Source organism: Myripristis murdjan, chromosome 3 (assembly GCF_902150065.1).
Source record: "Myripristis murdjan chromosome 3, fMyrMur1.1, whole genome shotgun sequence".
NCBI lineage: Eukaryota > Metazoa > Chordata > Actinopteri > Holocentriformes > Holocentridae > Myripristis > Myripristis murdjan.
In genome coordinates this window covers 10,176,646-10,202,369 of record NC_043982.1, presented here as the reverse complement: position 1 = coordinate 10,202,369, position 25,724 = coordinate 10,176,646, and the positions used below count along the sequence as shown (strand labels likewise).

General features: G+C 43.3%; 1 protein-coding gene across 3 annotated transcripts; it reads right to left on the bottom strand.

The window, feature by feature from the left end:
• Positions 1-1,839: 1,839 nt before the first annotated feature.
• mapk6 (mitogen-activated protein kinase 6) lies at positions 1,840-22,320 on the bottom strand. 3 transcript variants are annotated; one of them, XM_030075868.1, is made up of 8 exons: positions 22,097-22,320; positions 15,192-16,086; positions 14,772-15,089; positions 6,768-6,912; positions 5,003-5,167; positions 4,530-4,725; positions 4,228-4,345; positions 1,840-3,910 (listed from the first exon to the last, which is right to left on the bottom strand). In XM_030075868.1, the coding sequence occupies exons 2-8, from the start codon at positions 15,426-15,428 to the stop codon at positions 2,813-2,815; spliced, it is 2,277 nt and encodes a 758-aa protein (XP_029931728.1). In that variant the 5' UTR covers positions 15,429-16,086; positions 22,097-22,320; the 3' UTR covers positions 1,840-2,812. The 3 variants fall into 3 exon arrangements, with proteins under 3 accessions (XP_029931728.1, XP_029931736.1, XP_029931718.1); XM_030075876.1 differs by having other exon boundaries at positions 22,191-22,313; XM_030075858.1 differs by lacking the exon at positions 22,097-22,320 and adding an exon at positions 17,156-17,286.
• Between the last annotated feature and the right edge of the window lie 3,404 nt (positions 22,321-25,724).

The window sequence follows — 25,724 nt, the reverse complement described above, 5'->3', positions numbered from 1 at the left end:
TGGGCAGAGTGCCATGAACTTTGGTGAATTCATTCATGCTCTCCAGAGGATGAACCTTGTCAATTATTGGTGACCTAATGACCTTTCCACTAGCACTAACCTCAGACCAAACTATTTAACACTGCACACAAGATAAAACAAGGTGTAACCCGTGAATTGCCTTGTTATTTGGTGAGTACATTCATGTTCCCAAAAGGAAGAATCCTCTTGATTGTGGTGACCCTGGGACCTTTCTTCTAGCACCATGCTCAGGTCATATGACTTATACATAAAATACTGTATCTCTACTTGTAGCAGTCAGATTTTAAAGTACTTTGCTGAATGTACTCAGGCAATGAACCCTATCAGTTTTGATGCCACAATCAGCTTTTCTCTAGCACCACCCTTAGGCCAAAATGTTAAAATTGATATTTCACATTCTGTTGATAAGATTGCCATAACATGTGGTTAGGACATGTATTTTCCCCAGGTTGAACCCTGTTAATTTTGGTGGCCTCTTGATCTTTCCCCTAATGCCACCCTCAGGCCAACATGGATAAACTCCACTCTCCCACAACTTGCATTCCCCCAACATGCACCACAGCTGCAGGGTGCAAACAGCAGAGGGCTCATGCTTGTTGCTTAATGGCTCCCAAATAGATAGATGAAAACTCCTAATAATGCCACTCACTGCAAAGCACACTGAGACAAAGAGCAATGTGCCGTGACAGGAGGAAAGCTGGAGGCTTTTGGGTGAATAAAATATCTATATACTTGAAATTCAAAATCTTGAGATGGAAATATCTAACTGCATACTATCTGAACGTATGATTCACTACTGTTTCCTCATGATCAAATGTCTCCTCTGGGGTTTTCTTGCTCAATGCATTTTAGATTTGAAAGAAGTTGGGAAATAGGCGGGACATCAAATGCTGTCATAACCTCGGGTGTCTTTCCACATCTTGTCTGTTTGGAGGGAAATGTGACGACATGGCTTTATTTCAACATAGCTAGAAAAGGCAATAAAGTGGGCATATGCACATGAAAGCCTGCTGAGCTGTTACATCTGAAAGCAGGTAGGACTAAGTGTTTCATATAGACATGATACATGATGTTCAGAGGCAGAGCTACATTTAGCGGGTATTCAGAGCTTGTATTGCGGCTCCTCAACACTCCAGTGTAATTTAATCTGCCTACGTGATCATTAAAACTGGACTCCAGAGGTGGCAGCAGTGCAGTCAGCACATTTCATCCACAGACGAGGATCTTGCGGTTGTATCACTGTATAATATTCAAGTGACAAAACACCTTTTAACTCAGCATTGTCATATGTGTGTAATCAGACAAACACGGGCGCCATTCCAGACGAGAAAGAAAAGACAGAAGCAATCAACTCTTTGCCAGTAATTTTATTTTGATATTTTGTAGAACAGGGGAACCAATGATTACAAAAACAAAAAAGAGAAAAAGGAACATAAACAAAAGGACTCAGCCTTTGAAGGCCAAAAAAGAAAAGAAAAAAAAAAGCCCATAAATGTTCTACATGCTACACCTTAACCTAATTCATCATGCTTGCTTGGAAAAAAGTATATATAAATTTAATAAAAACATACAATTAAAATAAAATTAATGACGTACAATATACTTCACCATTAACTTTGCTTTAATGTACCTTCTCTTGCCTCCATGCACGCAATTTTTACAATACATTTAGATAAAAAATTAAGACTTTGAGGCGCTTATTTAAACCATAAAGCAGTTTCTCCACTAGACAGAATGCACCTATAAATTAAAAAAAAATTGGACAAAAGAATGATACCGATTCAACAAAACTGATGGAAAATGGAAAGCTTCAACTTCTTTTAGAACGTAGAAACAGATGAATTTGCATCCTTCCCTAAAGGAACACTGACACGCCCCATATAGTGCCGAAATGAAAATGGAAATCTGTCCATCCCCTCAATCTCCAATAATCACATTGAAATAACACATTTTGTTAAAATAAATATTACACGTCTGCTAGAAATAAATAATGATTACTGAAACACCTCACTATGTTAAATGCTAAAGTGAGACAGAATAATCTACGTGACCAAGTCATTTCATGGTATGAGGATGGTCGTGTGTAAAGCACTAGTGCGGCTTCGAGTGTCTCTCGCGGCTGTTACCTTGAGGTAGATAACACATTTACATCAACGTCTACAATAATGGTTTGCTGCTGGCATCATGTGTCAAATAAATTTACAGTATGAAAGGGTTATTAAGGAAGCTTTCTTTGGAAAACAAAATAAGTTACAAACACTAAAAAAAAAAAAAACCCACCCCACCCACATCCCAGTAAAGGCTGCTTGTTTGAGAGCACTTCCACAGCCGACAGCAATAATAGTAGTGACAATGTCTCCCACCTTCTCCTAGATCACACCCACTTAACCACACTTCAACTCTGACATCATTAGACCTCTCTTCCCATCTATCGTCCAAATTCCAGCTACTTCTCTCCTTCTCTCTGCTATTCTACAGTACTTAAGTGTGCGAATGACATGCCAGTTTAGCAATGAGAGTGTAGACATTAATCCATGAAGGCCTGGTGATCAAGGCTCAGAGTGATGACCAACACTCTTTCAAAATATTAAATCACCCCTTTAAATTCTTATACCACAAAAAAAAAAAAAAATCTAAATTAAAAAGTATCCGTACATAAAAAGGTATGAAATGATTCAAGTAAAATAATATACCATTATTATAAAACAAAACATAAAAACAGAACTGCCTAGATTTTGCACTGTGAGGGAGGCTTTTAATTTGTGTTTTTTTTTTGTGTTTTTTTTTTTTTTTAATTTAGATGCTTGAAGATGCTGCTGTACGTTTTGTGGGCGATCTGTGGAGAGCATTTGACAGCAGACGGGGTGAGGGATGCCTGGATGGATTTCAGAGGCAAGTCATCTGCACTGTCAAAGCCGGGCAGGGCCAGAGAGTCCAGCTGCATATTAAACATGATCTCTCCGTTCCTGCCTAGGAAGCCCTCATCCAGCTCTCGCTCCCTCCCCTCCAGGGGCTCTGGCTCTGGGCTGGCCATGGTGTCTCCTGCCCCCTCTTCCTTCCGGCTGAACAGGCGGTCCAGGTAGCTGGTGTAAGTGCTCTCCTTCTGGAGGTGGTCCTCTTTGCGAATGTCCCAGCATGCTTCATCTATCAAACAGCCATTCTCCCCGACTCTCTCCCCACCGCCAAAGCTCCCCCATGGGTGAGCAGGCCTGACTCCATCCCCACCAGTTACTCCTAGCCCTCCTCCGCCTAACTGGGCCAGGTTAACCAGGCACTTCTCCTCCTTCTCCTGGCTTATGGACTTTGACATGGAGCCTGAGCGAGGAGCCTCCAGCTGGGAGACAGACGAGTTGAGCTCGTTGAGGAGGCCCACCTCGTTCAAGAGGGTTACATCCTGACAGGGCTCTGGCTGCAGGCTCAGTTTAATGGTGCCGGCGATGAAAGAGTCAAAGTCAAAGCCTTGGTTCTGCTGACTTTGGGTCTGTGTCTGGTGTTTCTCCTGCTCTCTGTCCTTCTCGGCCGGGCCCTGGGTCTTCTCTGCCTCCCGCAGTGCTATCTGGGCCTTCACCAGCCCATTCTTCTCACACTTGCTCTTAGCCTTGCGGTCGGCCTTCTCCTTGCTCTGCTGTTCTTTCCAGTTGGAGAGGTCAATGATGAGCTTGGGTTCATAGTAGTGGTTGACCTCACTGTCCCTCCAGATGAGGTTGTCCAGGTAGGAGGGTGACACAGCCTTGTAGTTACAGGTGTGGCTGCACTCCAGGTCACAGTATTTGTTCTCATGGTGGTCATCCTGCCAGGATCTTTCTGGAGGGAACAGACTGGAGTAGTCGAAGGACGGCTCATCCAAGAACTTTTCACGCTCTCCATCAGCATACTTGCGGGGGTCGACCTGGAAGAAGTCAATGGCAGCAATTTAGCCTTTGTGATTTGGTTCAAGAGGCACATTCATGTCAGCCAGTCATGGGAGACATGCCCCAGTCCTGTATATCTAACTCTGCAGTGTCCAACACTAAAAATTGCTTTCTCTACATTGTTTTCCTTAGTTGCAGAATTTCCTAAATTTCATAATCATTATGACTCCAAAGTGTGAGTGCATAAAATCTGTACTTACATTTTATGAACATGCTCAGAAATATACAGTAGACCACCTTTAACGCAAAGGATTCACTCTTAAGTTTGTATATGTGTGTGTAAATTCAAACACACCTGGACCTCCTCCTCATCTGTAACATCAGAGAGGGCCCTTGGGTCAACTTGAACTTCTTCGGGGTCATGGGTGCTGTGCAGGTGCCAGTCAGCCTCTGACAGCTGGCTCTCATGGTACCTGATAAAGAAGGAGAATTAGACTTACAGAAACAGACAGAGTACAGGATCTACTGTGACTATGCAAACAGATTAAACTACTTCCAAAACACAGGAACTTGTTCTTTTCCCAAGCACTTGACTTGCACAAAGCTAACTGTTCTCTAGTCTAGTTTGAAGAACATTTGAATAAGAAAATAATGTACCTGTCCCAGGTGTGGCTGTGACTCTGGTCCATAAGTAGAATGTCATCAACCTCATCTTCAATGTGAAAGGGGTGCAGAGAGACAGGCTCGTCCAGGGGGAATGAGTAGTCGGCCATATAGGGGTGTGCCAGGGCCTCCTCCGCAGTCAGACGGTCCATGGGGTTAAAGGTCAGGATCTTCTCCAGGAAATCCAGGGCTAGAAAAAGAAGAAAGGAAACAGGGTTGATGATGAGATTCAAGAGTGGGAAACATCCCCTCACATGATCTATGAAATGAAGGAACTTCTCTGAGCCACATGATATATGATTTCAATGATTATCTTTAGCTAGATCTGTGAAGAGTAAATGGAAGTGCATGTCCATGAGAAAGAAGAAGAAGAAAAAAAAGAAGATTCACATTTTGCTTTTGTTTTACTTTCTTACTTCTTAGAGTAACTATGTATGCATTTGACTGGATCATGTGTGGCTACCTACCCTGGGGACTGACATCAGGCAGCAGCTTGGCCAGCGGTGTGTGGGGCTGGGACATGTCGTTCCGGGTGAACACAGGGATGACACTGTGGAGCTCCTGACGGTCTTCTTCTCGCAGTACGGGGATGGACTCGAGGATCAGCTGCATCTGCTCCAGTTCATGGGCTCCTGAAACACCAGGCAGAAACGTGAGGCACTCCTAACTCTCAAAATCTCTTGTGGGTCAACCACTTCCATTTGACTAAGGGGGCTTGACGTTCAGGTAAGTTTAAGTCACTACAACACAACTATAACTGCTGACCCGCTGCACACACATTTCGTTAAGAGGAACCTTTGTGAAATCTTGTCACATAATATCGACTACAGCAACAATTCAATCTGTAAACACTCATGCACTTTTTAAGGAGGAGCCTATACTTGTACAGACAGGTAAACTGATTCACTGCTTTCAATGTCTATGGTACCAAGAGTTTTACCTTTTGAAACTCTCATAAGTGAGTGAATTTTGTAATAACTGTGTGGCGTTATTAAACTGATTAAACCAAATGTGTATTGTGTTCTGTTCTATTGTATTACTGTAGTATATTGAGCACGTTTACATGCACACCTTATTCCTGTATTAACTGGAATATTCGCAATATTCCGGTTGCGCACGTGTCATGTAAGCATGCACCGAACCCGATTAAGGTCATATTCCGGTTGGAGAGAATTCCGAATAAGCCCCCTGGAATATTCCTGTTCCAACCGGAATATTGGGGCATGTAAACACCTTTGTCGGAAAACTCCCCCAACCGGAATATTCAGTCACGACTGCGCATGCTCGACTCACAAGGAATTCTGTGGCGTCTTTGTTGCTATGGTTACCTGCAAGCGGGGAAAACGGCAGGGCGAACAGCAGCAAGAGCCTGGAGACTGCAGTCCACCTTCAGCTAATGAAAGACTTAAATATCACGGAGTATATCGATGGGAGAAAACATAGAAATAGCGACGAAAGAAGAAGAAAAAAAAGAAGAAGACGAGGAAGAAGACTTCTTCGTCTGTTTTTCCGGCAGACCAGACGCCTATACGCGTACTGCTGCCCATCGCGGGTGAGTGTCGCATTATGTCAGAGAGTGGAATACGCCGATACACGGGGGCATGCCAAGTAACATGTAAACGGAATATTCCAGTTGCCGCAGCGCAGTTACCTTAACCGGAATATTGAGCCGGACCGGAATATGGTGTGCATGTAAACGTACTCATTGTTCCAACAATATGTCATCATATTACTGCAATACAATTCTTTGAGTTTAGGCTATATCTTTCTGTCTGTTTAGGACTTTGAAATCTGCTGGCCAAGACATCCAGAAATATCCCACAGGATCTGTAGGTAAATGGCAATGTTGAGCCCCGCCTAAACTTGCGTACAGCAGATCACAGGAGCAGTGAGCTGATATTTGCCTTGTGTTTGCCCCCAGGCAGTTTCACTAAACAAGAGTAGTCAGTCTGCTCATGTGAATATAATTGCTACTCACAGTTCCAGTTGGATGTGCAAAGGAAAGTAATAAGCCAAATAACACCAGACTTCCCTGTCTATTGTGAATCAAAACATATCAGCTAGGAAGATGAGATGTCAGCTTTGCAGATGCCCATGTGCCACAGACCTGCACTGCATCTAACAACCTCACATTTACCTGACCTGCTTCACAGACTGCTTCTGGGTTTATGTTTAAGTCATGTGACTCTGAGAGACAGCAAGTGAATTGGAAAGAGAGCTAGTAACACTGACCTGCAAAGAGGGTTTTCCCTGTGAGCATCTCGGCAAAGATACAGCCGGCAGCCCACATATCGATGGCTTTGGTGTAGTTGTTGGGAGAGAGCAGCAGGCGAGGAGATCTATACCACTTGGTGACAAGACCTTCGGAGAGATGGCCCTGGGAGAGAAGATAAGACACAGATGCATGTCGGTCAATGAGACCCAACAGGTTGATGTAACCGTTTTCAGCTGAAAATAATTAAATAAGTAATAAAATTAATAAAATGTATTCAAGTTTAACATCACAAAAAACACAGAGGGCTGTGGAACCATCATCATCTTTAACCTGGTATCCAACCCCCGGTTATTTTGCATGTCGCAACATACTGACATATATAGCAATAACAAGTTTCCAAAACTGACTCCTAATTTGTGAATACTGAGCCAATCAATGCATGCACATCACTTTTCTCTTCATAATGACTGGTTCATTCACAGTTGTTAAGAGGCTCAAAGCCCTGCTGCCCCCAGTAATGGATCAGCGTAATCAGCTTGATCACGTTCCTATGCACGTCTCCCCGTTTGCCATACAACACTGCTGCCGCAAGAGGCAACAGGCCAAGCCGCGCCTGCTCCATAACCTCACACTGTCTCCTTGACGGACCTGCACTGTCCTGGTCACGTACATGATCTGACATGGAGACAAAGACCCCAGAGAGAAAAAGGCATCGGGTGAGGGAGATGAAAGCGAGAGATCAGACACGTGCAGGCCCTGTCAGCAGACTGAGAGCAGGATAATCCCCCCTCTGCCACACACACACATACACACACCAGTGACACCAATCTGCACTTCTGGGCCACTCTAATGTCAGTAACAATACGCAGCCAGCCTGACTACTCTCATGGACAGACGCATGCTGAACACAAAAGGAAAGTGACCTCTGTGTGTGTGTGTGTGTGTGTGTGTGTGTGTGTGTGTGTGTGTGTGTAATGGGGGAAGAGAGTTGGTAAAACAACACCACTACCCTCTCTCACCCACAGCTCATGCAGCGGTAATTTGCGTCGAGACCAAAATGGTTAGCTCAGTGCTCTCAGACAGGCTCCTGTTTCTGCCCTAATTTAGCTGTGAAAATATTTGATGTCATGCTATCCCTGTTTCCAGACAAAGAACATGACACTTTTCAACGTGCCCATGTCTTGGTGAGCCTATAAATGACATTCAGAGTGGATTCGTATCCCGCTGTCTCCCAGGTGGCGTATATATCTTAACCTAGCCCAGCAGCCTGCACCAAGTGGCTGGTAAAGTGATCACGGGCAATAAAAGGTATTCTGAGCCGCACGTAGGCAGGTCACACCTGCTGACTGACACTTCTCATTCTGGCTCTTGCCTGGCTGCACAGACACCTTTTCAGTCAGCAAATGACCTGACAAATGTTGATGCAGTGTGTTTAGAGAAGAAATATAAGGAACCAGCTTAGTACAGCATTGCAACACAGATGTAGCAATTAGGTTAGACTTTAAAAGTGTCTGGCCGTTGCGTAAAGACAGTTCTGCGAACCATGGACCCTGAGCCGAAGGACTGACTCTGAAAAGATTAGAGCCAGCCTACCTGAGGGGATTAATTGCTTTAAGTGAACATTCCAGCTGGGCTACTACTTTTCCTAATTTCTAAGTAGGGCACTCTTTCCACAAAGACACACACACACACACACACACACACACACACACACACACACACACACATTTTATAAGTGCAGTCGTTTCAATGGCTTCAGCACAGCAAACAGTTGCTAAATAACTTTGCCAACCTGATCCAGATCAGACCAGACTGACATTTAGTGACTCATACAGGGCCCTGCCGCGTGTCTGCTGCGGTTACTGACAGCAGCCTTTAGCAGAGGGAGGCAAGTCTGACTAGAACTCAGTCAAGGGGGCTGGAGCAGACTAGAACCACTTCAGTCACCTTCTCCACCTATGGGGTAAAACCCACTGCACTGAGGCTGGTGACTATGAAGACTAACATGCTAAGTTTCCTCTGTGGTACTGAGCATATTCATAAAAAGCTGTAACACCTTCCCATCACACGCACGCACGCACACACGCACACGCACAGAGTGAATTAGTTCACTGGCAAAGCATGGGTCTATATATGGAGGGATAACAAATATAGCTTCTCTACAGCTTAATGTGTATTTGTGTTGACATACAGGCTTCATTAGTGGGCTGTGGATTTGATCTCTGGCTCCCTAGCTGATCAGCTGTCTCATTATTTTCTGTTGATAATACAGTTACAGCCACTGACAAATTAAATGGTAGCTAAAATAGCTCACAACATAGCACATGGATAAAAGCACTATTGACAAGGATGTGTGTTAACAACAAATTTTCAAAGATGAAAATACAAAAGAATGAGCTGTGTTTGGACCAATCTCGGGCTGTCAAAGTTAACGTGTGAACACATGTTATTCATTTTCTGACCATAACACGTTATTGAAATTAATGTGAACTACTAGCGTTGTTTATTTTTCCTGGGAGAGTGATGGAATTTTTTACATTTGTGGTGGTTATAGTGGCTCAGTGGTTAAGGTCAGGGTTAGGTTAAGTTTAAGGTTAGGCTTGGGCGTGTTGGTTATGGGTAACCTTCGGGGCTGTAGAGAATTAATGTCAATCAGCAGATATTATTTTATTCTTCTAATTCACTGCTTTGTTCTCGCTACCACTGCTCCCTCTCTTAATTCGTTCTCTAGCTCACTCAACCACCTCTGCTCTCTCTCTCTCGCCAGTGCTGTTATCTCACTCATGTGCTGTGTCTGAAGCAGATGACCATATAAAGAAATCCTTTGAGCTGACATCAGCTTGTCACAAAAGTAGAAAAAAAGTTGAAAACCTAGTATTCAGAGCGGTCTGAAGCCTGAACCAGGAATACTTTTACATGTGTTTACCCCATTATTTGAAACTTATGCCACGTTTAATATTAACCTCTGACACTGCAACATTACGCATATGACAGGAAATAAGGAAAAGCACAATAGGTGACCTTTAAAAAGCCAATGTCAGTGAAGCGCAGAAAAAAGGATTCACCATGACAGCTGATAACAAGAAAACACTAGTGTCGTATTCCACACTTTTTGAATTAGACATTTTTATGCAATCCTGTGCAGAATATGAGCATATCCTAAGAAAAACAGCAACATGGCAGCAGCTTCAAAAGAGCATGAGTTGATGTGCAAGAAAACTGCTGACGATGTCAATACATAAGCTTCAACAACTAAACGCAACATTTGTTTCAACTGTTGATATTATAGAGTTGCCAACTGTGGCAGGGATGCAAACAGGTAGGGCGCAAAAAAAGGTGAAAAAAAAAAAACTGACACAGCTAGGGGGGTTCAGGGGTATACCCCTGGGAGACTTTAAAAAATAAAATAAATAAATAAATGAATGAATAAAAAGATATTTGCTTTACATGCTCATTTCTGGTTACTTTTTAGTAACCAATTATTAGCCATGTCCTATGGATTGGATTACCTGTACATGTTTAATCAGACCACAAGTGCCTTGAGCCAAATCCACAACCCGGTGTATGGAAAAAAACAGACTACAACGCATAATGCCGAGACTACGAGGATGTGAAATTATACCTTGATCTTTCCTTGGGAGGCATTTACTACTGGCTGACACACTGAGCTGCGCAAACTGCACAATGCAGGAGACCAGAGGCCCTGTTGATAAGGAAACTGAGTGGATAAACATGCATTACCTGCCAGTGAATAGTGAGAGACTACAACCTACTAAGAAAGCACATCCAAACCAACAACAGACACACAAAAAACATTAAGAGCTGTAGGAAAACTGATATCAAGGGTTAATCTTGTGTTAGGATTGAACAGTGTAACAAGATTGGTGAGAATGGGCAGATTTGCTGTTAAGTTGGCTAATTAGTCCTTGGATGCTCTGTCAAGTTATTCATTAAGAGAGCTGCTGTTGCCTTTTGAGTGAGCAAGCTAACCCAGTTAATATTAGCTAACGTGCTGACTAGATTGCAGCATTTAAAGCTAAAGGACCTGACAATGCCAAGCTGTAGTGTTACGACTGGTTAATATGACCTGCAATCAATTGATAAAACAATACTTAAAGCAACAAGATGTACACTAGCTAACCAAAACTAGCTTACTATCCAACTGGTTGTCTGCGTGGTCCTGACATTAACTTACCCAATGAGCCCTGCTTTATCTTGTGCACCAAATGCATCTGATCTCTGATACTGAAGTTCAGCACAAGTTAAGAATGATGAAAACACTTACATCTTCTCCATAGAAATTTCCTGCCACACAAAAGCAAACAATGAGTCTTTCCATACCATAAGTACTTTAGGTTGCTAAGCACATCAATAATAATACCGTAGAAATGAATGGGATGATGCTACAATGGACCGCTTATTCTCCTGGACATCGGCTGTACTGTTGCCTTCAAGTACTTTCGTGAGCTCCTTTGTTTACCTGTCAGACGTAAATGTGACTTTTTGCACATTCAAGTGCTTTCTGTGTGTTTAAGTGAATTCTGTGCTTCAAACAAATCCTTGGTTTGAAGCACAGAATTTACCTCCAAACACACACACACACACACACACACACACACACACACACACACACACACACACACACACACACACACACACACACACACACACACACACACACACACACACACACACACACACAGCCACTGCAGTCAACCATTGTTAAAATACGGTTACTGACCACCACTTTACAAAAACAGGTAGACCTGCTGGGTTAGGGTTCAGAAAAAAGCCTTAGGAAAGTAAGGAAAAGCTCTTTCAGACATTCATTAAGCTCTGACGTGCTTTGCCACCCCCTTCTCGCTAGATCTACTGATCTCTGGTGCCAGTCGGGCTTGTTGCTGGCTGAATAATTAGGTTAAGTATGTTCTTGCAAAGGGGGTTTGGAGTGGTATGGTATGCAAGATGCATGTGTGGTGAGATGACTTGGTCCTCCAAAACCCCCACCTCCTCTTTCCTTGTAACATTCCAGAAAATTTCCACCAGCTGCAATTTCTACAGTATCTAAAACCACAACTTATTATACTGAGCATATCCCAACCAAAGAAATGGCGATGTTTACATTTAGTACATCTGATTTTGTTCATAATGACATCTAAAATAGGCTATTCTCTGTGATCCTCAAACACTTTCCCTTGTGCATATCTAGTCTTTATTTCACAGGACATGCCTCAGAGCTAGTAAATGATTTCCATAGCTTCCAAAAAAGAATTTAATCCACTGACAACATTCACATGACGAATTTGATTTCACCTTCAAAATAGATGCACCACCCCGAGCAGATGTAATAACACTCATCCGAGGCGCATGTTAACTTTGTTACACTATCCCAGAGTGGGTTACAGCCATGGCCACGGCCTGTTTAAAACCATAGCAGCATGCTTAAGCATAACCAGTGCTCAACCTAAACCTAGCATCTTATCCACTATGTTTTTCCCAAGGGAAGGTTAAGCCTACCATAAAGTAACACAAGCTTTACTAAGCTGTGAGTAAGGCTCCCACCACAGGGTAGAGCATCGCGGCCAGAGAAGTTGTATTACTGCACGTGAATTCCTGTCATTCTTGGTCGTGGGCCACCAAGGGTTTTTCAGATAGGCAGCACTAGCTCACAGTCTCAGCGCTATGGGAACACTACAAATACGCACAAACTATCAAAGAGATTGATAAACACAAGACGAAGCCAAAAGGGATGGATTACATCTTAATGTTGAATCATTAGCAGTTTTACTTTCATTAAGCCAAGAAACATGCAAAAAGCAGGAATATGGAGGGAAAAGCTGAAACAAATGCCCTAATCAAAGCATAAATCTATATTTCACATTATTGAAACTGTGCCAGACGCAGAGGTTAGCTGGCCAAGAGCTCTTCTTTTTTAGACACAGCGCCATTCAAATAGTATGCACCCAACGACCCAGTTGCTCATGCTCACCCAGCCTGATAGACGCAGAGAGAGCGGTTGTGAGAGCAAATCTGCCCCCGAGCAATTCTGCTTTGTGTTCAGCCAGCACAAGTGGGTTTTTACACCACCATGGACACCTTACAGCTGTGTGGGTGTGTGTATGCTTGTTTCAAACAGGCAATTCAACAGCAGCAGCCTCATTTGGTCACACAGACAGACCACTGGTGCCAGGGAAAAGAGGCTTGAGGAGGTGGGAATGCTCTCTCCCCCGCTACACCCATTTGGTTATCACAGGAGAGAAAGACAATAAATAGCAACACTGTGGGTGGGTGGGGGAGAGGAGCCACAGGCTGTTGAAGCGAGCCTGACAACAGAATTCCCATCCTTGAGACAAACTGAACAAACACACCCACACAATGAGAATATGGTTATACAGAGACATTAAACAGCCAACACTCACTCTCTCTCTTTCCCACACACACACACACACACACACACACACACACACACACACACACACACACACACACACACACACACACACACACACACACACATACACACACACATACACACACACACACACAGAGCTTGTGCCATTGCCACAGCGGTAGAATTGCCAAACAGAGAAGAGCTGACCTCAGCCAAATCGCCTTTCTTTTCTGATACCCACTTGCCTTCATTTTTCATCAGAAAAACTGCTTATATAGAGGGAAAAAGGCCCACATGGTAAAGCCTGCTACGGGGCGGAGTGCAGCAACAGTGGTGGAAGGGGCGGGGACACTGACTGTGAGAAACCACCAGTCACTTCTTTCCCGACATAGCTGAGCACTCCTCTTCCTGTTCCTGCTGAAGGGAGTTATATTGTTTGCTCGCCTTATGTTATGAGTCATACTGAGGTAACAAGTGAATGCTTGAAATGTGACCTGTGAGTACTGAAACATAAAGGTGGTGGGCACTGGGAGGCGATAAATGATCTCTTTTGGGAGGATAAGAATTTAGCGTGTGGATGTGGATAAAAGTTTTGTGAGGCTATGAATGAGGCTGTGCCAGCCAGAGGGATTGCATCACGTGAGCCCACTTCAGACTTGCCGATGACTAATCTGAGACACGTGTAGGCATCTGACTGCTTTAAGGAGATCCAGCAGCAGCAAGAAAGAGAAAAAAAAAATCCCCCAACCTAGATTAACATACACAAATCACATCACCATATCTCCTTTTAATGGAAATTCCACATGCCTTTATAAGGTGACAGCAGCAATACAGGACACACACCTGGCTACAATTAAACTGAGTCATAAACACTAGCGGTAACAGCACCCTACTTTATTGTTTCCATTATATTTGCTACTTACATCTTCATCTCACATGGTGGTGAACCACAAATTCAAGTTCATAGGAGGTTAACTGGGTCCAACATCTGGTTCTTTAGTATCTGGAATTATTTGCCTATGTGGTCATTAAATTTTCATCTGATGGCACAGACGGCCACAAACTCCCAATCCAAGTAGAACAGCCTTCTCCAAGCCCTATTTTTAAAAGGCACTCTTGACTCTACAAGCCACGGCCACAAGGGCAGGATGATGGCCTCCTGCAAATGGAAACAATAGTTTCCAGGGCTGAGTTTACTGGCTGCAGTTTTCCCAAGATGGGAAAAAGAGGCGTGACTTCAAGGGACCACATCCCCTCGACTTGTTTACTTCCTGCTATGAAATTGCGTCACCCTGGGGAGCACTGTGGCTCTGGGCAGTGAGGGTAACATCACGTGTAAGTGTTCATCCTTTGGCATAAAGTGTGCAAACAAGGTTGTGTTTGCTCTTCCTGGCGGCTGTAGAAAGTGCATCTTTAAAGATCAACCTCATAAAAAAAACAAAACAAACAAACAAACAAAAAAACACAGCTAGATGTTTTTTTTCCATATGTGTTGTTGTTGCAGCGAAATACGGCAATATTATCTGATGACAGCCCAAGGCTAATTCAACGGTGAGGCCCCTGCCAACACCCACCACACATAATGCTATGGCAGATCTATTCCCAGTACATTACAAGACTGAATAGCTACCTTGTGTGAGTAGTGTGGGTCCATGATGCGAGCCAGCCCAAAGTCCCCGATCTTCAGTACCAGGTCCTCTGTGTTGACAAACAGGTTGGCAGGCTTGAGGTCGCGGTGCAGCACGTTGGCGGAGTGGATGTACTTGAGGCCCCTGAGGAGCTGATACATAAAGAGCCTGGCGTGGCCCTCAGACAGGAGGCCTCGCTCCAGCAGCTGGCACAGGTCTGTCTCCATGTACTCCTGCACAATGTAGACAGAGTTGACCTCTGTCAGGGACACCACGTCCTCCGTTAGTCTGCGACCACAGGGGCCCAACGTCTCAAACACCTGTGGGACATCGAGCACATCAAATCGAGCACAGAGAGTCAATGGACATGCTGAGAATGCTAGTTATGAAAAAAAAATTTAAAAAGCAAGTTAGCTTCTTACCTTGACAATGTTGTCGTGGTCAAGGCGTCTGATAATCTTGATTTCACGGAGGGCATGCTTCACACTTTGGGGGTCTGTGAGGATAATCTTCTTCACAGCCACACGCTTGTCACAGTCCGTGTCCACTGCTGAGAACACCAGGCCATTCCCTCCGTAGCCAAGAGGCTTCAAGTCCATGTAGCGAGGACCCAGGTCAAAGCCATGGATGTTCATCAATGACTCAAACTTTTCTGCCATGATGAGGGTTTGGCTTCTACACCAAGCTTTCGATTCCTGCCTTCTGTGTCTAACCTTAGGGATCTGTCCTGTTCAAGTGCAATGTGACACTGACAAAGGAGTTTATCTGGTGGGCTCCACCACTGCCTTGGAGGCCGAGCTAACTGACCCCTATACAGAAGGCTACTGATATCCCCCGTCTAGCCCTCACTGTCAGATGTGGGGCCCTAATCTGTAGTCAAAGTTTCTTGTCATCTTGTCTAAAGGGAGCAATTTTCAAAGAGAAATTCTTTCTCCAATCCGAGTTGTGGTCTTCTTTAACTCAACTGTTTTGTACTGACTAGTGTTTTAAAGACTGCAATAACTGGAATGAACTTTGAGGCCAATTAAACAACACTGAAATTGTGTCAAACTATAAAAGCATCTAGTTGCATCCTCACAGTGCAGATACATTCAGTGTATGACTGGTCCTGAGCAGCTTCATACTAATGTGCCAAAAAGCACTTTTTAAAAATGTATTTATTTGTCTTGTTTTTATCTTGTTAATTCACCTGATCTGAAGAATCTGTAACGTGCCTGGCCTTAAGTCTTCAAAGTGATTTTTCACCCTCAGTGATCGGGTGGCTCAAGCTCACCACAGTCACAATCGAAACTATCCTCCATTTTAATTGGGCAAAACCTGAAAAGAAAGAAACAAAGATAAAAAAGGAGGAAATTTAATTAAACCATTGCCATAACAGGAAAAAGATTTTAAAGTAAAGCAATTTCCCATTCTGACATCTAATTAAGTATTCATTCCACGCATGACTTCATTTCTCTGAAACTCAATGTATTTCCCATGAATTCGGGAAGTTGTATTTCAAAATCTTGCAAAAGTACAGACAACAACAAAATATGGTTAATAACGAAGACATGTGGTAAGAGATTCAAGCCCCCCCGCCCGCCCGCCCCCTCCTCCTGTGGCTCACACGAGGCAGAATCCACCCATTAGGATTAATACAGCTCAAGTATATTGGGTTTACAGTGGGTTTAGCAAGACGAGAAAAACAACAACAAAACGACGGAAGCACCAAGCATTTGATCCACCGGCTTGAATCAGAAATTTTTTATGAATGTGGAAAATTATATGGAAACTAACCCCTCCCCCGCCCGCTTTAGGCGCTTGTTCCTCTGGCTCGTACGGTATCGATAAAATTGAGAGATAGCGTAAAGCCATGGAAACAGAGCTAAGATTAGCGCTCTTCAATTAAATTCAGGTGGAAGACACCCGAAGAGAGAAAAGCATTGTTTTATTTTGAATTTTACATTTTTTTTTCTACGGTTTATTCGTCCTCCACTAAGTGTGTGAATGGTCGGCGGAGAGAGAGTGAGAGCTCGAGCTCGGAATGGAGGCATAACTGACTGGCGAGCTGACAAGCTAACTGACCTCGACTTGGTTTTAATTCAACAGACAGCCATAGCCGCCCGGTAACACACGCAAAAACAAACCCATACCTCGACAACAGTCACCTATACACATTGTCTGATGAAGAACAATTAACTTCCATGGCGCTATAACGAGAGCCAACCATTACCGCGAACAAAGGAGTCGTTGTTGGCGAGGACTAGCGAGCTACTGACTACGTGGTATTTCCCCCAGCACAAAGCCGACGTCGGTCAAACCGCTCAAGACGGCGTTAAATATGCGCTAAAAAAGACTGTGACAGAGTTAAATAATGAGTGAAGGTAATGTAAAAGACGTGACTCACAGTTCTCATCCGTAGCATCAGATTATGTTTTAGTTAAATCAAACCCAGGTCAGGTTTGAGTGCGCTCCGCTCCCCCTGCCCTGCGGATCTGTTGCAGTCGCCATTCAGGCAGGGCAGCATGAAAGGCAGCGCTTGCGTCACGCGCTTACTTCACGGGCTGTCGGAAATGCCCCGACGACGAGGAGGAGGAGTCGATTTCCGATCAAACTAATGAATTTAAGGCTATTACCAATGCCATTCCCGAGAGTATCAATCCACCAGCTGGATGGTATGATTACTGTAATGATTTCGGGTTTCAGCTTCACTTGCTCTATTACGTTGAACGGAACAGACATTAGAAAGTCAGAGTGTAATAGCAAACTCATTAAGGAATTAGGCCGTGAAAATATCTGCAGTGGCGATACATTTTGGGGTGTGTTTTCTTAGTAAATACCGAGTGATCAAAGAGGTATCTTTAAAATTAATTCGCGTTTTATGGTGTCACAGAATTGTGTACCCATATTTTCAACCTAGAAAATTATGAATGTACGCTTTGCACAAATCAGCCACAACCATAATCTCATCGTTTCCCCCTTTTGTAATAATCGAGTGGAGTATTGTCCTGTTACTGGGGGGACATGATTTAATCTCATGTTTCAGATCCCAGGTAATCTTTTGCAACAGGGGGCGCGCACAGATCGACCTTGTCCAGGGCTTAAGTAATGCCTGTCGTGGTTGCCCTTACACTTTATTTGTTATTTGACTTATATGTCTAAATAAGTCACAAACTTGCATTCTACCTGCTTCAATGCACTGATTACCCTGAGCACCCATGCTCAAAGGTTTCTGCATATTCCTATTATTATTATCCATAATATTTTAAGTCACAACACGCACGCACACACACACACACACACACACACACACACACACACACACACACACACACACACACATGACCATGCCAACTGATGGTATAGTATTATAAGTTAATTGGCATTCTGCGTTGATGATACTGTTGTGTGTTTTCAATTTTACTATTTAGTTCCAATGCGGTTTTGTTTTTCATAATATACATTTTTTGAATCACGCACATAATGTACATTTTCACCTCTTCAGGCTGCACTACATTTCTAAAGTAAAACAAGGGAACGACAAATGTCACTGTTTTGCATATCTTGTTATTTCGAACAGGACGAAAAGCGGCCCGAGACATATTTAGCCCACAGCTTCCAGATGTAGGAGCGTCCACGCAGCACCTGAAGGCAGCAGGAGTCATTCAAACTGATGATGCAGGTGGAAATCATTTGAGACGGGCGGTAGATTCAAAACACCACTCAATGCGATAGTTAATTTATTGGCCTATATATGGAACAGCAGCAGCCATAGTCTCACAACATAAATCAGAAGAATATTGCTAAGAATACTACTAACACCGCTGAATCACACTACTAGGCTACTTCTGGGCTACCACTATGATATGTCTGCCTCAGTGTTATTGCTATTGCTATTGCTATTATTATTGTTATTGTTATTGTTATTGTTATTGATGCAGTTATCATTGTTGCTGGTTGTGCTTTTGGTCAGCACCTCCCACAAGATCAGACTGAAAGAGTACAGAGAATAAGCCTGATTACCAATATTTTTATACCTTTTCTTAGGCCATAAGAGACTAATAACATGTCAAAGTATAGCAAGTAAAGAGCGCTGCAAATAATACAATATTGGTTACAAGCACTAAATAAATACATACATAGCCTACATTTAAAATATGCAGCTAAGTTCAGGACAGGTGCCATGAGAGCTCATCTTACCTGAGACATAAGCCTATGCCTGTTTTATTTTTTCTTCTTTTCTGTTTTCAGCTTTTTTTTAAAAAAAAAATGTTCGTCAAAAGACAGTCAGTGTAAAACTGCCGTAGTCTGATTGAGCATCCTCGCCTGTAGGCCTGCCAGTACTGAGAAAACGTCTCCTCACAGGCTATAGGCTAAGCAAGTCTATTTAATTATTCTAAATAAACTGTATTTTTATTCACCCAGCAATTGTTTACTGCGTTGTTGTTGTTTGCTCCTTCCATGCAGATAGGCTGTTGTTTCCCGGAAACGACTGTTTTCCCACTTGTTTTCGCCCCTCGGCATTAATTCTGTTTACAGATTATGGCACACAGTATTGCATTAGTCGTGTTAGTGAGAAAAATCCCTCGGACAGGTCACTCTCTGCGGCTTGCGGATTTAGAAAGTCCATCTGGCATCGAGATGCGCAGGATTGGTTTGTTTATTTCCTTCGTTTCACGTGAATGGTTAGTGGATCATTTCCCATAGATGTCATCTCGAGGATTACATCTCCGGAAAAAAAAAAAACAAAAAACACCCGAGTCGCGCACTAGATGAAATTCATCAGAGATGCGGAGGTTTGCACTTGCACAGCTCAGCTCCGTCAGACTGCGGCATCATACTGTTGAATGAATGGGCTTGCAGGCAGGAGAGCCGCAGCAGCCTACATCAGCATCCGCAGACCATGTGAGTATCCATGTGCCCGGGAATGCAGATGCCTGCTACAGGCCGGGATGGGCTGTCCGGCATGGGGATGAGAAATGCGGCGGGCAACGGGGTGCGACAGTAAACTGCATGATTTACACAGCGAATTTCCTCAGAGAGCGAAATTAATGTCTATAGTCTGATGAGGAGGGATATGAGTTATAAATCATAGGGGGCATCACGAAGAGCCTAATCCTATCATACTTCTATTGGGATTTAAAGTGCGTGTGTGGTGCTCAGAGTCTCCAGTGACCTTATTTAATCATCTATATGTCGCTATAATAAAACGGCAGTGGTGTTCATGAGAGGGTGGGGGCGTGGGGGTTAGGTCTGGGGAACCCCAGGGGTCTTTGGGGGACTTCCAAGGTGTCCTCAGCAAAATAAGGATTAGTTTAATTTTACAGTAATTAAATTTGCTACGAATATTTACAACCCTAAAACAGGAATGTGAAGTGAACATTATTTAAACATGTTTTAATCTCACCACTTTGAATCGGTCTGTGCTAAAGTGTGACTGAAGTATGATTTAATTCTTAACAAGAACCAAAATATCTTTTCCTATCAGGGTGTAAGGGCATAATCACGGTCAACTGCCTAACAGAGGTCAACTTGGGGGTCATAAACATCAAAAAAGCTTGAAAACCCTTGCTATAGCCACGTATAATTTTGCTGTGATATTTTGGTAGAATAAAAACAGAAGTAGGCCTGCTAGTACTTTTTAAGTCAGGGGGGAAACACAGAGAAACACAGAGAAAGAGACATTTTATAAAATTTTGCTAACTGGATAACAGTGCAGCTCAATCCCAGCGGTCCAGTCTGTCATGATTTGGCTGCTGAGGGAGATGTTAGCTGTTCATTCATGCTGGAGAATACTGTCTGGGTTTGGGATACAGCCCACACTCACAGGGCCTGTTTGAGAGTTTCTGAGAGTGTTTCCCTGTGCTTTGTACAAACGTAGAGGGAATCAGTGAGTGAGCCTCATTTAACATTATTTGTCCACCTATTGCGCATGATGCTGTTGTGTAAATAATGAAAATCAGAGTTCAGGGTCACAGAGCCATTTTGACATGAAATAGCAGGTATATTACACAGTTGTTACTCATGATGTTAATTAAGGTTCCCTTCTATTTAAGTGTACCAGAGTTTTTCCAGTGAGCCAACATGAACAACAGCAGGACCCAGGCTCTGTGCGACCTAAACAGACCAGAACCTTAATTCATGTCATGGGTAAAACCTTTGTTTACCTGCTATTTCATGTCAAAATGGCAAAAGGGTCAGTTGTCTTTGCTCAAGAGCACTTCAGCAGGGCAGACTCTCTCTAACAAGAGAGCTCAGTCTCTCCGCATGTGACTCTACTGCCAAGGAGTAACACTTCAAATCTCCTAAAAGTCAGCTGAGAAAATCGCTACGCTAAGTCAGTCCCAGCAATTTCATAAAAGCCACAGGGATGATTGATAGCCTGTCATTAAAGCTGCACTATTAAAAAAAAAAAAAAGAGCTGCTAAAAGGTTTTGTCAGGACACGCTGGCACTGTGACTGCTCTTTGCCCTCTGCTGAGCAGGAGTGGATGTAGGTCAGAAGGGAAAGCTGTCTATCTCTCCCTATACTTGCAATAAAATAAAAGATACTTCCCTCCCTACGTGTGAATGACCCACTGTTGTCAAATCCGCCTCTGCCGGTCATCATTACATAAGAGTCAGGCTAGATGTGGTGTGTCATTCTGTTGTAATTGTGGCTTGCTTCAGAGCGCAACAGTGGAAATGTAGCTCTGTCACAGCGTTACTGAACAGAGAGTACAAGGAAGTCACACCATCTAAAGAAAACCAAACTTCTCATCACCAAATTTCTCTACTCTATCACATTAAAAAAAAAAAAAAAAAACCTGATTAAACTGCAGCAGACTCACATACCTGCTCTTTTAAATTGATCTCAAATATTGATTGAATATTGAATAATTAATTATTTGCATTGGACATGACATCTGTACCTGTAGCTGTGATTACAATCATTTTTGTTTTGTTACTAACTCTTTTATTCATGACACAAACAACAGCAACAACAACAACAAAAAGCTGCAATGCCGCAGTTCCAAGTTCTTTGTTTACTGCACAGCATGTTCATTCAGTGTTATGACCGGAGTGACACACATGTTTACCTATGTCCATCTGCTGACGATAGTAGCTGAACCATAACACACACACACACACACACACACACACACACACACACACACGTACACACATAAACAGAGCGAGCCGCAAACTCAGCACTAAACTAATGACATACCTGCGTTTCTATTCTTATGTCACTGTAAGTTCAAACACAGATTTAAACCAAGCAAAGCTCAACATCACTATGCAGCAAACACTTTGTATCTATTCCTGCCTCAGTAGCCTTTCCTCTGTGCAAAGTTAAACCTTCTTACCATGGCGGGGATCCTCCAAGGGTGTCCGGAGCAACATGGTACACAAGTTATTAGTCCATGCAGGAGAATTTATATCCAACACTGCCAAACTCACCAGCGCAGTCCAGCACTAGACAGAGGTGGTATCTCCCTGTGTGAGTGTGTGTGAGTGAGTGGGTATGTGAATGTATTGTCAGAGCCTCAGGGATGTGTTATCCTACTCCATGTGCCTCTGGTTGTGAGGTGGAGCTCCATGGAGAGTTAATATAGGCCGGGCCAGAGAGGGGAGGAGACTGCTCTGTGTATGGCTTGGCCTGTCAGTGTGTCAGACCCAGTGCCATTGCAGTCCACTGCCAACTCCCCTCTCCCTCTCCCTCTCCCTCTCTCTCTTTATCCATCTCTCTCTCTCTCTCTCTCTCTCTCTCTCCTTCTCTCTCTCTCTCAAATTCTAATTCAAAATGGCTTTATTGGCATGGCAAGCTGGTAGAATATTGCCAAAGTACAGTCTTACTCTTCAACAAAACATTTAAAAGACTCACTGCCAGGGACACAACAGCTGGCAAATTAACGCGCTGAACAATAATAGGATAATACCTGTGTTTGTGTGTATGTGTGTGTGTGTGTGTGTTTAGCCTTGTGGCTGTGTCTGTATTTGGTTTTGTCACTTACTATTCCTCATATTGTGACAAGCAGACACATAGTTTTCTGCTAAATCTTGATTGTATTTTTTTGTTTGTTTATTTGTTTGTTTGTTTTGTTCCTAGAAAGAAAAGGTTTTTCATTGTTTGGTAGATTGTTGAAGTATTGTGCACAGACTTGAATTTGAAGTGCAACTGTGGTTTCATCACATTGTTGGTGCATGCACTCTTCTTGAGGCAGCACTCTGTACTTTGTCAGCATTGTTCTCTGTTTTCTAACTATTTCTGTGGTCGATATTATTTTTTAAGTGTACTGTCTTTTCAGGGCCAGATAACATCTTTGTGCTTCTGTATATGTTCTAATGGGTGATGTAGTTTTATTTTTGGTGTGCGATCATTTGGTTTATGCTAATTTGTTTTGTTGCAGACTGAGGTCCTGAGGCAGAGCAGTAGTATTTATGAGTCTGAGGACCAAATGCATTAGGGGACTCATTTCTTCGCTCAAGTCTTGGTATTGCATGACTTTTAGTTGAAACAAACACATTATTTCTAACGCAGATGCCCCACTGAGTGCTAGAGGGGAGGTCATAGGGTCACCAAAATTGCCAGGTTGCATCCTCTAGGCAACATAAATGGTGCCACCGAAAGTTATGTCAATCCACTGAATAGATTTGGAGATATGCCTCTCCTAATTGACCAACATGGTGACAAATATCAATGCAAGTTGACCTAAGGGAGATGTTAGCTGTTCATTCATGCTGGAGAATACTGTCTGGGTTTGGGATACAGCCCACACTCACAGGGCCTGTTTGATAGTTTCTGAGAGTGTTTCCCTGTGCTTTGTACAAACGTAGAGGGAATCAGTGAGTGAGCCTCATTTAACATTATTTGTCCACCTATTGCGCATGATGCTGTTGTGTAAATAATGAAAATCAGAGTTCAGGGTCACAGAGCCATTTTGATATGCCTCTCCTAATTGACCAACATGGTGACAAATATCAGTGCAAGTTGACCTAAGTCTGCTCTGATGATGCTGTTTTTTTGAGCACCTGCAAAATTAGTTTTGTGTGGTTAAGACTTTGCATTGTCCATAATTTCAATTTTAATTTCTCTCTCTCTCTCTCTCTCTCTCTCTCTCTTTCTCTTTCCTCCCCTGTCTTTCTCATTTTCAAATCCATTCTCTTTTTTTCATCCTCCTTGTTTTGGTCTGGTATGTCACATGCAAGAATGCTATCATTCCTGGGGCTCAAGCTCAGACCGAAATATATTGTCATTGCCTGGTGAGAAATTTGTAAATCCGATTTTGGTGATTTTCATGTTTTAACTTAAATTGAAGGATTACACAGTTTTGGGTGGATTGAGAAAGTTGTACGATCCTCAGGCTTATGAAAATCCTCTAAAACCCATTTGGATAAACTGGAAAAATGCATGGTTATCATGCGAAAAGCAAGTCTACTTTTCTTTTTTTCCTGAAAAGTTCACTTTCAGTTTACAGGTTTTCTTAGAGAGGGCATTCATTTGTTAAGTTTCTGTTAAATTAATCATTAGATCCCAGAGACATCATGGCTTGTTTAGCGAGGAATGGCCGCTGCAGTCTCACTTTGTGTTAACAGACACCTCAACACCTCAGGAGAACGGCAGTTGTTGGGTTTCCCTCAATCACACAATCTGTGAGCAGATATGTATTTCCTTGTGGCTCCTGCTCTCTTTCTCACACTATCATGTGTCTGCCACTTGGTCTCTCTCTATCTCTCCCTCCTGCTGTCACTGTCTCTCCTCTGTCTTAGCCTGCTCGTTGTGGCTAGCACTGGCATCTCTTGGGACAGGTGTGTTTGGACTGTGAATGTGGGCAAATGTATGTGTGTGTGTGCGCGCGCTCTCTTTTGTATTTGTTTGATATTACCACCATGACTGCCACAGGCTCTAGGCTGACTGTATGTTATAAAAATATTTGAGCTCATATAAGAGAGCAGAGCTGCGGGCTTCACGTTGTTTGTCAGACTCTTGGCTTGCCGTCTATGAGAGAGATTCACTGAAAATGAGTAGAAAAAAAAATCTCACTTAAGGAAACAGTCACCACCCAATGTGCAGTCTATCCGTTCAGATAATTAATGTGTGATTTGTTGATGTTTCCAATCTGCTGCTATCTTCCCTGTCTTCCTGCAAACCATGACACAGACATCTGGCACAATCCACAGCCCTCAGGGGTGAAGAGGTTTTATTGGGAACTATTTCCCTATATTCCAGCTTGCCAGAACACTGGCAAACTGTGTCTGTCTGCCCCCAGGAAGTGCAACTTCAGGGTGCATAACTGCAATTTGCTGGTGAATACACATCCAACTCTTTTGTATTGGTGTACGGGGAGACAGGGGAGATCACAGCAGACCGGAAACCCCACCAAATCACATAGAAACTATCTACATATATTATACTAGGAGTAAGTTGGGGAATATCTTGTTTTTGTGTGTTTTTGGTGAACTGTCCCTTTAAAACACAGCGGCCAAGCTCCTCTCTCTGCTGTGTGTGTGCATATGTGTGCCGCTGAGGGCATGTGTTGTGCTAGATTAGGTGATAATCACTAATGATTAATAAATCAGTATGACTGACCAATGATTACTGTGAGAGAGTGCAGCGATAGACCATTGCGTAACACAACTTACACAAGCTCCCTCTAATGCCGTGACAAGTAGGAGATCAAAACATCCCATCCTTCTCTGCATTGTGATCTCTGATGCGTCTGCAACTTTGCGATGCAGCGTTCGAGGCATTATGTAACGTTGTGTCCCACTGGGTCTGTAGACGGGGGGCAGCGTGAATCAAGACGGAGCATGAATCCTCTCCCTCCCGCTGGTTTCAGGAGCTATTTGACCCTCACATGAGCTCTGTCGTCTATACACACCCTGTTCACATCAGATACCACACAACTCAGGTATTTCACAGGCCCGTGGAAGAGACCTCCGCAGTGAAAGTGTTGAAACTTTTCCATGTTTATCATGGTGTCCAACACCTGT

Coding starts and splice junctions, on each gene's coding strand:
- mapk6 (XM_030075868.1), bottom strand. CDS start 15,428: ATGGCAGAAAAGTTTGAGTCATTGATGAACATCCATGGCTTTGACCTG. Junction 6,913..14,771: donor ACCCACACTACTCACACAAG/GTAGCTATTCAG, acceptor CTTCTCTCCCAG/GGCCATCTCTCCGAAGGTCT. Junction 5,168..6,767: donor AGGGAAAACCCTCTTTGCAG/GTCAGTGTTACT, acceptor CTGGTGTTTCAG/GAGCCCATGAACTGGAGCAG.